This window comes from Marmota flaviventris, chromosome 7 (assembly GCF_047511675.1).
Source record: "Marmota flaviventris isolate mMarFla1 chromosome 7, mMarFla1.hap1, whole genome shotgun sequence".
In the NCBI taxonomy this organism is placed as follows: Eukaryota; Metazoa; Chordata; class Mammalia; order Rodentia; family Sciuridae; genus Marmota; species Marmota flaviventris.
In genome coordinates this window covers 70299261-70311293 of record NC_092504.1, presented here as the reverse complement: position 1 = coordinate 70311293, position 12033 = coordinate 70299261, and the positions used below count along the sequence as shown (strand labels likewise).

Below are 12033 nucleotides of genomic sequence, written 5' to 3'. Positions count from 1 at the left end.
ACTGATACAGAAGGGTTAGAAGTTGAACAGGCTACTAAAATGGCAAAAAGGCATGCTCTGTTCAATAAAAAGAAAATTAGAAACCCCAGAAAAACAAAACACTGTTAAAAGATGAAGTGATTTAAAACAAGGCATAAATTTGAACCATTTACTCAAGAATTCATTTGTCCTTATCAATATGAACCTTCTCTTTCAAGTGATACTTGGGTTGACTTTGAACACAGAGACATGAAATCCTAAGACACTATTTTGCTTCCTGTGGCAGGGGTGGGAGGGGGTGCTAGGGATTGGACCCAAGGTCTGGGCATGCTGGACGAGCACTCTATCACTGAGCGACATGCCCAGCTCTCTTCTTTTTAAAATTTTTTATTTTGAGACAGGGTCTCACTAAGTTGTCCAGGCTGTCCTTGAACTTGTGATCCTCCTGCCCCAGCCTCCTTAGTAGCTGGGATTACAGATGTGCACCACCATGCTTGGCTACTGTTTTGCTTTTTGATCAAAACCATGTAAGTAATGGTTACAGGCTTTCCATCTTTTGTTATCAATATAAGACAAAGTTTGCAAGGAAATAAAATATAAATTAATAATTAATAATATATAATTAATTATTAATTATATTATTATTATTTATTATATTATATTATTATATATATTATATATATTATATATAATATATATATAATATATATTATATATAATATATATTATATATATTATATAATATATATATAATATATATTATATATAATATATATTATATATATTATATATTATATATAATATATATAATATATATTATATATTATATATTATTATATATATTATATTATTATATTAATTATTATATTAATAATATATAATTAATAATTATAAAAAATATGTCATCAATCTGAGCAATTTAAAACTGAAAGCTGAAGTAATAGTTCGAGGTAGAAGATGAGGTAGAAGAAAGAGTTGGGATTATAATATTATCAGATTAGACTGAAAAGTTGATGAAAAGAGAATATGAAAAATATTTAATACTGATTATAAAAGTAATATATTAATATAAAATATTATTATGAATATATTTAAAATTACTAAACAAATAGGAGAAAAATAATATTGAATTGCATGGAAAGAAAAGAATACATATTACATGATTATTTTAAAGAAAATTCCACCAGGTGCAGTGGTACACATTGCTAATCTCAATAACTCAGGAGGCTGAGGCAGGAGGATTGCAAGTTCAAAGCCAGCCTCAGTAATTTGGTAAAGCACTAAGCAACTCAGTGAGACTCTGTCTCTAAATAAATTATAAAAAAGTCTGATGATGTAGCCCAGTGGTTGAGCACCCCTGGGTTCAATCACGGTACCAAGACAAATAAAATAAAATTCCCAAAGAAGGCAAAACAAATATATGAAACTGGAGATTAGAAGAGTAGTGACTTTGAGGGAGGGAGCAGCTGAAAAAGAGGAGAGGGGAGTTTGGAGAGCTGGTATTGTATTTTCTTAATCTGTTACCAAGTGTGTTCACTTTGTGAAAATGCATTGAACAGTACTTACAATGCCTGCTCTTTTCAGCCTGTTATACTCCAGTAACAATTTTCAAAAAGAATTAAAGAAAGAGGAGGGGAAGGAAAGTACAGGAAACTTAAGTGAGCTCACATTCAATGGTATCTAATGCTCATAAATCCGAAAATCAAAATATGCCTATGCCTATTATGTATAAGAACTCAATCAAGTCAGGTGTGGTGGCACACCTATTAATCCCAGCAACTTGGGAGGCTGAGGCAGGAAGATAGCAGGTTTTAAGCTAATCTCAGCAACTTAATGAGACCCTGTCTCAAAAAATAAAATAATAATAATAATAATAATGATGATGAGTGGGGATGTGGCTCAATGGTAAAGTACCTGTGGGTTCAATCCCTGGTACTAAAACAAAAACTAAAACTAAAACAAATATTGTCTTTGCACACTACATTAGTACTGTTCATGCTTATGACTTTCTATGTAGCCCTAAGCAAGTAGGGGTTCACACTCAGACTTTCATTTTCTTTGAGCTATTAGAGTTGCATGCTCCATAAACATCTGCTTTCTTTCATGTATGTCCCATTGTGGAAAAGTTCCACATGAACTTGATGTCCACCCCGCACCCAGCATAACTACTTAACAATTCAATACCTATCATGGTTAAACATTTACATAATTGAGCTACTGGTATATATTAAAAATAGACCTCTATTTAGGATTTCCCTTAGCTTATCACTTGTACTAGGTATTAAAGTGAAAAGTAGCATACCAGGGAGGTAAGGAGCTAGGAAAATAAATGTAATGAAAATAAAAATAACGCTGAAGTTGTTAGAATGTTACTACAAAGGGCAATTACTTATCTCAACTTAATAATGAGCAAGGACAGCCACAAAAAATAATGAGCAACAACAGAAAAATACATGTAATACAAAACATCTTTTAAATCTTTTCCACTAATAATTCTCTTAACTATTATAATTGATTTTTTTTTCCCACTAGAAAAGACACTGGATGCAATTTGAACAACTAGAAACTTTAAAAAAAATCAAACCTCTACAAAAATCTTATAGCTGAAAGACAAAATGTCTTCATCCTCTGAAGTTCTCACCCATCTGGGCTGGAGATGAGGCTCTAGTAGAGTGCTTGCCTAGCATGCATGAGGCCCTGGGTTCATTCACCAGAATCCCCTTTACTCACCTATGCCCAATTTTTAATCCAATCAGATATCTAGGTGCTTCTATAAGAAGACTCCAGATATAATATTCTATGGAAGTCCACTCTCTAATAGATGAATTCAAAGGGACCCAATCCAAATGCCAAACATGGGGGAAGGGGTATGACTTGGTGATTAGAGCACTCGTTTTGGATGCAAAAAGCCCGGAGTTGGATTCCCAGCACTGAAGGGGGTGGGGGGTGGGGTGGGAACACCAATAATTTTTCTAGAATAGTTTTTCAAGACTAGTGACTTGAAGAGAATATCTGGAAATACAATCAGATGTGAAGAGCTATGAAATGAAAATTCTAAAAGTGAAAAAATATTGATAAAGATTATTAAGATATATAACAACAATGAACAGTATGCCAATTGCCAGAAGACACAATATATGGAACAAAAGAGACTCCAACGATAGATCAAAGAATGTAATGGAATTTAAACACAGCATTCAATTAAATGGAGAAAAGAGAGGTGATTTGATAAGTTATGTTGAAATTATTATCTAGCTTTTCACTTTTTTTTTTTTTTTTTTTTTTTTGGTACTAGGGGGTAAATACAGGGGCACTTACCCACTGAGCCACATTTCCAGCCCTTTTTTGTTTTTGTTTTATTTAGAGACAGGGTCTTACAGAGTTAGTTAGAGCCTCACTAAGTTGCTGAGGCTGTCTTTGAACTGCCTCAGCCTCCCAAGCTGCTGGGATTACAGGTGTGTGAGCACGTCTGGCTAGCTTTTCACTTTAACAACAAAAAAGGCTCCTTAATATCCCTCATCTTTTAATGGTCTTATTATTATGAAAATTTACAAAATACACTAAAGACTTTAAATACAGGGGTTGGGGAGGTAGCTCAGTGGTGGACACTTGCCTAGCATGCTCAAGGTCCTGGTTCAATTCCCAGCACTGAAATGGGGTGGTGGTGGGGGACACAAGATTTTAATCACAGATTTACAGAAGGAGTAAAATACTAAAAATCCTAAAATGTAAAATGGGTTGCAAGTTAAGAAAGCCAAGAACTCCATGTGTGAATCTGGTTGTGCGGGAATTATAACGCACTGGCAAGTATCAGTACTTTCCCAACTTTTTTTTTTTTTTTTTCTCTCTAACTTCAAGTCTCTCTGGGTGAACTGATAAAGCACATGTCCACAGGAGGAAATCAGGTGGGAGTTCTGGTCCATCTGTAGATTGGAGGGAATCATCTGGCACACCTGATAAGAACTGATGGCAAGTTCCTCCTGAAGCTCAGAATCAGAAAGCTTATGTCCTACCAAAAAGAGCTACAGCTATTCAATTATGAGCACTGCTGTACAGCAATGCAGGCCTAGTGTTGCTGGATCTTAAAAAAAATTTCAAGAGAAGATAGAAGTATAGCTTGTTATATAAAAACACTGGCAGATAATTTCTTTCAGAATGTTGTGAAGGGCTAACCAAAACCCATATGCTGACCAGATTCATCCCACAGGCCACCAGCTTACAAGTTCTGATTTAAATGCAAAAAAATGAAATCACACAAATGCCAGCAAAGAACACATGCCATTATTTTCACAATCTTGGAGTAGGAAAGACCTTTGTAAGCACAATCAAAACCAGAATCCATAAAGGACAAGACATTTAACTACATAAAAATTTAAAACTTATGTGTAACTGAACATTATGAACAAACATAAAGGCAAATAACGACAGGGTTTCCCAGGCTCCAGGGGGATGTGGAATGGCAGCCTGGTCTCATGCCTTCCCTAGGGTGGGGAAAGAGAACACACCAAGTTCCACAGCAGTCCCATCAGGACCATCTGAAACTGAAGAATTTCCTTCAGGAAGGAAGTAGAAATGTCTCTAGGACAGTTCAGAATTACAGGCACCAAAAATCTACTAATAAGCTGGGTGCAGTGGCACATGCCAGTAATCCCAGTAGCATGTGAGGTCGAGGCAGGATGATCACAAGTTCAAAGCCAGCCTCAGCAACATAGTGAGGCCCGGTCTCAAAATAAAAAATTAAAAGAGCTGGAGATGGGGATATGGCTTAGTGGTTAAATGCCTCTGGATTCAATCTCAGTACCTGCCCCTCCCCCCCAAAATACCACCAAAGGACTTAAAATCAGCATACTGCAGCGATATAATCACTCAATGTATATAGCAGCTCAATTCACAATGGCCCAGCTATGGAACCAACCTACGTGCCCTACAAACAGATGAACAGATAAATAAAATGTGGTATATATACACAATGGGATATTACTCAGCCATAAAGAAGAATGAAATTATGGCATTTGCTGGTAAATGAATGGAATTGGAGATATCAGGCTAAGTAAAATAAACCAATCCCCAAAAACCAAAGACAGAATGTTCTTTCTGATAAGTGGATGTTAAACCCACAACAAAGGAGAGGAAAATGAGAAGTTCACTGGACTAGAGAAAGGTAAATGAAGGAAAGGGAAGGAAGATGGGAACAGGAAAGACAGTAGAATGAATCAGACATATCTTTCTTTTCCGTAAATATGAATACAGACCAAAGTAACTCTATATCATGTACAACCACAATAACGGGATTCTAAATTGGAACAAGTTATACTTGCTTTATATTTAAAAATATACTCGACTATCATGTAAAAAAATTAAAAACAACATCAATAACAACAACAAAATCTATTAATAAGTACTAGTTGAAGCTGAGTGCCATGGTGCCTACCTATTGTCTCAGTTATACAGGAGGCTCATGCAAAAGGGTCATTGGAGCCCAGAAGTCCCAGGCCAGCCTGGGCAACATGGAGAAAACCCTGTCTCTTTAAAACAAATCAAAACAACTAGTTGAGCAAGTTTTGAGTTTCCAATTCTTATACTTGGATACTTGTTTTGGTAGGGAGTAGTGGGGATTGAACCAAGTGGTGCTTTATCACTGAGCTACATCCCAGTCTGTTGTATTTTTATTTTGACAGGGTCTCATTAAATTGTTTAGGGCCTTGAAAATTGCTAGGCTGACCTACAACTTGCTACTTGCCTCAGGCTCCCAGGTGGCTGGGATCACAGGGAGTGCACTAAACTTTGATATGTTTTTAAACAACTAATAGCTTGGGTAAAAACTAATTGGTGATACTATGAATTCTATATGTCATTGAGTTATTCTTGAAATTCAGAATATTAGTTTTCTCTCCACAGTCAACACTCAGTACATCCAAGAAGGCTCTGAAGTGAGTGTGCAGAGCAGAAAGGAGAGATGTGAAAGAGGCAAGATATAAATATTACAGAATCCCTGGTCCCAAGACTGTCATAATGAGGTGGATTTATCATATTTGTTTCAGCAGATGCTAAATGTGTTCATTTTTCCAAGTGAGTGCAACATGGAACAGTACCTTGAACACAGAATTAGGAAGTTGATCTAACATCCACATTTAAAATAAATGAATTAAGAAACACAAGAAATTGTTTGCTTTAAAGAAAATATGGGGCTGGAAGAGTTAGATAGCAGCAGTGCTTGCCTAGCACACATGAGCCTATGGGTTCAATCCGCAGCTTCCCCCACCCCAAAACAAAAACAAAACAAACAAAAAGAAACAGGAGCACAGTGGTGCACACCCATAATCCCAGCTACTCAGGAGGCTGAGGCAGGAGGATTACAAATTAAGGACCACCTTGACAACTTAATGAGACCCTGTCACAAAAGATAAAAAAGACTGAGGCTGTAGCTCAGTGGTAGAGCATTCCTGGGTTCAATCCCCAGTACCACCCCCATCCCCTCACCCCTGCCAAAAAATGATAGACAGTCTTAACAGATTTGACTCAAGGGAGAGAAAACTGACATTTTCATACACTTTCCTATTCTAGAGAGTTCTGAAGTTGCAAAAGAATGAAAAGGAACAGACTTATTCTTTAAAAACTTGAATCTAAGTTTAAATATGATCATGCTCTGAATCATAGATTCCATGCTTACCTGCTGCCACTGCTTTGGACTCTATCAGTGAATGCCATCCCTGCCAGTCAGTGGAAAATGGCTGGTCTGTTCATCTGAAAGAGAAACAGCAGCTTGTGAACATATGACCTGTAAGAAACCTTCTTGGAGACAGAATTCAAAGTTCTCATTTGAATTAGAAAATGGTTCTTTGCCAACTGCCAAGTTGTATGAACAAACAGCTTATATCAAAGGCCAAATACACTTTTAATTGAGGCCACTACTCAAAACCATTTCCAAAAGAAAAAATGTGCAGAAGCTTATCATGAGGAGGAGAAAATATAACATCTCCTGTTCTCTGCCAAGCATTGTGTTAAGCCCTTTTAGAAATGATTTTTTTTCCATGTAAATATTACAGTAAACTTGCAAGATAAAACACCGATACCCCATTTTATAAATAAGAGAATCAGTCTTGAGTAATTTGCCTGAGGCTACAGGTGTGTGAGCATCCTCAATAAAATTAAGAAGAAAGGTAAGAATGTTGAGTATACAAGAGAGGAAATTAAGAGTTGATCTTCACACAAGAAGAAGAAAAAAAAGGTAAATCAGTCAGATCAGGGTGCACATGGGTAATCCCAACTCCTACAGAGGATGAGGAAGGAGGATCACAAGTCCAAGACCAGTCTGGAAAACTTTGAGATCCCACCTCAAAATCAAAAATGAAAAGGGCTGGGGATGTCGCTCAGTGGTTCAGCGCCCAGCACTACAAAATCAAAACAAACAAAAATCCAAAAAAACTTAGGACAAAGTAACAATCCATTTTTAAGATTTTACTTCCACTCATAAGAGGTACTTAATAATGCTAAACAAATAAATAAATAAGATTCTTGAACTTTCTTTCAAAACAAGACTAGATTTTGAAAAAAAGAAAGTGTTGTCCAGTCTGGGCAAATGGCCCCAATACTCTTATATACCTCTAGAAACAACTCTCTTTATAACTAGCAACTATCAACAGCTGTTTCCTTTCCCCTCTTTATCTATTTGCAAACCTGCTGCATTTATCTGAACTTGTTTTACATAGTTTCTATTTTTTTCTTTTCAAATATTCTTAAAGCAAAGATACATTGCCAAAATATCTAAGTACAGATTTAACAAACTGTACAAAATGGCAATACTACATGAAAGCTGAAATCATTTTAAAGATTTACAGCCTGCTAGGATTACAAGGCTGTTAAAATTTCATATAAGGAAAAATCACTGCATACAACCCTACAGAGCTCCATTCTCGGCTCCTGATAAGGCCTTATAGCTCCTTCTCCATGAAATTTTTAAGTTGATAAGTTGCTAACTACAATGTTTCCATTCTGGTAGATAGCATTTGTTACTGTATCTCTTCTCCCTAAAACTGCAACATGAATGTTACAAATATTCTAGAGAAATTCACACTAGCAGAGCTTTTTAAGTTTTTTAGGATCAACCATGTTTAGGAGTCAATTCTGCAAATAGCTCTAGTGGCCCTAGGCAACTTCCCTAAATTCTCCAATTCAATCCCTACTCATTTTCTCTTTCCTTCCCCCCAACACTTACTTTCTATTTTTTTCTCTTTCTCCATCTCTTTACCTCACCTTTTTTGTTTTATTATTTATTTATTTGCTGTGCTGGGAATCCAACCCAGGGCCTCACACATGCTAGGCAAATGCTCTACCACTAAGCTATATTCCTAACCTCTCCCCACCCCCTTTCCTCCCTGCTAATAGCTTACTTTCCTTTCCTCCTTCCCTAGTTGCTCTTACTTGCTGGCACACAGTAAGCAATCAATGGTATACTATTGCATTTGTGTTGGCATTATTCTTCATAACACTTCTGTAAAGACATCTGAAGAGTCCCCTATGGCAGTCCCCCAACTGACCCTCCTAATGATGATGCCCAACCTGTTTGAAAGCGAACACCCTGAGAGCTCCTTGGTGAGAGTGACAACAGCCAGGAAGGAGGCAGGTTGTGTGATTGGTGGGTGCTAATCTGAGAGAGGGGTCCTGAACTCATGTGTGTGTTCACTTACTCACTGAACCCACAGACATTTCCTAAATGTCTGCTCTAAACGAGGTACTAAGAATAAGAGTGAAGAAAAAGTGATTGCCACACTGAGCTTACATATATATTTGAAGCCAAAAGATGTCACAGAGAATGCCAGAATGCCTGAGAGCAACTGAGGTAGTGTACTGAAATCTTACATAAGGTGGTTGATTTTTTAAAAAATATTAACACTTGAACAAAGACTTAAAGAAAGTGCTGGGAACAGTGGTACACACCTGTAATCCTAGTAACTGGGGAGTTTGAGGCAGGAGGATCACAAGTTCAAGGCCAGCCTCAGAAATGTAGTGAGAACTTGTCTCAAAGTAAAAAATAAAAAGGGCTGGGATGTAGCTTAGTGATTGAGTTCTCCTGGGTTCTATTCTAAGTACTCTCCCCAACCACCAACAAGAAACCACAACAAAACGCTTGAAGAAAGTGAGCAGCAAGCCATGTAGATCTGTAGTGAAAATATCCTAGAGAAACTGATAAATAGAAGACTGAAGGAATGAGCAAACCTCTGGTCTCACCACTCAGGAGGAGCACAGCTTCTTAGGTAGATGGCTGGGATACAAAGTGAAAGAGACCACAGTCCCTGAGGGGCCTGTCTGTTCAACTCAAATCCCTTACTTGGCTGGGAGGCAGGAGACTTACCCACAAAGGCAGGGGTAGGCTGGCTGTATCACCAGATTATTGAGTCTTATCTTACAGGAAAGACCAAATTCAGCCTATGAAAAGCTGTGAAGGGCCTGAAGTATGATTTGCACAGCTCCATGGGGGTGGCCATGCAGTTCATCATAAGGTTAGGTTAGAATGGAGGCCTATCATAGTCAGGAAATTGTTCTTCTAAACCACCACTAAGAAATGAATGTAGCAAGGCCAACACTGTAAAAAATAAAAACAAAAACCTAAGAAAGGAACTTAGTATATGGTTCCGTTTAGCAATTCTTTTTCAAGGAATCATTCTTTAATGATATAGCCATGTGCTAAGCATGGTAGCTACTCCAGGGGCTGAGGAAGGAGGATCAGAAGTTCAAAGTCAGCCAGGACAACTTAGAGAAATATAAGAAGGTTCAAAATATAAGAAGGGCTGGAAATGTAGCTCAGGGGATTAAAAAAAAATACACAGTCACACAGTATATAATGAGGTGGGTACAGTAAAATATTGTTTATAATGGAAAGAAAACTAGCAACAACCTAATGCTTATCATCACAAAAACAGCTAAATCAATTATGGTGCCTCATAATGAGGTTTAATGTAACATAAAAAAAAAAAAAAAAAAAAAAAAACAGATAGGCTTACCTAAACAATATCTGAATAAAATGCACAATGTAAGCTCACTTGTTTTAAAAAAGAAAATGCTTTATTTTTATGTTTAAGTTTATGCATAACACCATAGACATACACACCCACACAGTTTGGAATAACATGCACTCAACTGTTAATAGTAGCTCCTCTAGAAAAAGAAGAAGAGATTTGAGTGAGAAGGCCAGTGCAGAGATGTAAAAAGCCATTTTCACTTTTTTATGCTGTAAATGCTACAAACCTTTAATCTGATCTATAAATCTATCAATGTATAAAGCTTTATTTTTTTTTCTTTAAATATGGGGGGCGGTGCTGTCCTACAAATACTGAAATCAGAAGGTCATACTGAAATTTATATATATTTTACATCAATTTTACTAGATTATACAGAAAGAAGAGTAATAACTGAGGACAGTTAAAAATCCTCCTATTAAGAAAGCAGGAAAAATACTCACGTGGTTCTGTTTAATAACAGAGTGGTGCTGTAGAGCAGAAGGAAGATCACAAGACCAAAGTGGGCAAGTTAGGCTCTGTTGGCCTCACTGCTCCCATCTGCAAAATGGAGATGGGTCTCCTATCCTACAGTTACCGAGAAGAGTAAATTATATCACCCAGTTAACATGTCTAGCACACTGACAAAACACAGGTCTTCAAAAAATAGCTGATCTGATTATATTATTGAAGTCAGCCATATCCACATTAAACTTTATGTAAGTAACAGATTATATTTCATTTAGGGATATGCCCTGTCATGTCTTCTTAGGAGACCCTTCTATAGTCCTTCCACCCCCTTGCAGTACAAATTTGCTTGGAAATTAAATTGTCATGTATACCAAAGTGCTTTTTTCCCCTAATAGCAGGGAAAACAAAGTAAGAACACTTAAGTGTTTTATATGTATATACATACACATTTATATTTACAATGAACACTCACACCATATACATAAAGAAAAGAAAGAAAAATAAGGGAGAGTACAAAAAAAGAAAGAAAAGAAAAGAAATAAAGAAAGATTCAGGATACTGTTCTCAAATATTCTGCCACAGGTCATTAAATACTTCCAAAATCTAGGATGTTCTGGGGAAACTACTCTCAGGAATCTTCGTGACATGCTGGTAAAAGGTTGATTTGCAACTCAGGACATTAGAAAATAAGTCTTCTTCAGCTTTTGCATCAGTATATGGGACTTCATAGGGTTCTTGTTGGTTTTCATAAAATAGTGTTTGTAAATTTTTCAGCACAATGACTGGCTCATGGAAAGTACTCAATAAATGGTTGTTGTTGTTCTAGTTATTTTTCGTCAACCAAATCACATGCCCAGGAGACTCCATACCAGGGAAGCTTTCAGTGGGATAAACAGAGCTAGGTAGGTCTCAAAGTTCCATGACCATGACCTAGTTTCCAAAGTAGAATGAGGAAAACTACTCTGTCCAGAGGCCAGAGAACTCTAGGACTGGTCAGTTTCTGGTATTCTCTACTTCCCCTTTATCCAAACATACCTTCCATGAGTAACATTCTCTTGGTAACAGGCAATGTGTCAGGGTGAGTCATGAGTCATACATTCTAATTTAGTCTGATTCTCCAGAATTCTACCCCAACCAGATTATAATCTCCCAAGATCTCAAACTGGCTTAAGCACTTACAGATCCTCCAGCTCTCCTATACTACCTAGACCTCACAAACTTTGAAATCCATAATGGAACACAATTTCCCCCAAGTATCACTTTTCCATTTCTGTTATGGTTCATATATGGAAATGTCCCCAAAAAAGCTCATGTGTGAAACAATGCAAGAAAATTTAGAGGTGAAACAATTGGGCTATGAGAGCCTTAACCTAATCAGTGAATTCACCCACTTCAACGGATTAACTAGGTGATAACTGTAGGCAGGTAGGGTATGGCTGGAGAAGGTGTGTCACTGGGGTTGTGCCTTGGGGATTTACATTTTGTCTGTGGCGAGGGAGCACTCTCTTTGCGCTTCCTAGTGCCATGTCCTCAGCTTGTTTTCCTCTCCCACACCCTTCCACCATGATGTTCTGCCTCACCTCAGGAC

At 37.1% G+C, this 12033-nt stretch overlaps 1 protein-coding gene across 2 annotated transcripts in view; it reads right to left on the bottom strand.

Annotated features, from left to right (window-relative positions):
* Aff1 (ALF transcription elongation factor 1) overlaps positions 1-12033 on the bottom strand; it is a 187956-nt gene that overhangs the window by 168653 nt on the left and 7270 nt on the right. For both annotated transcript variants that reach the window (XM_027939726.2, XM_071614415.1), the window contains exon 2: positions 6650-6723. In XM_027939726.2, coding sequence (XP_027795527.2) covers positions 6650-6687 — 38 coding nt within the window. In that variant the 5' untranslated portion in view covers positions 6688-6723. The remainder of the gene's footprint in view (positions 1-6649; positions 6724-12033) is intronic.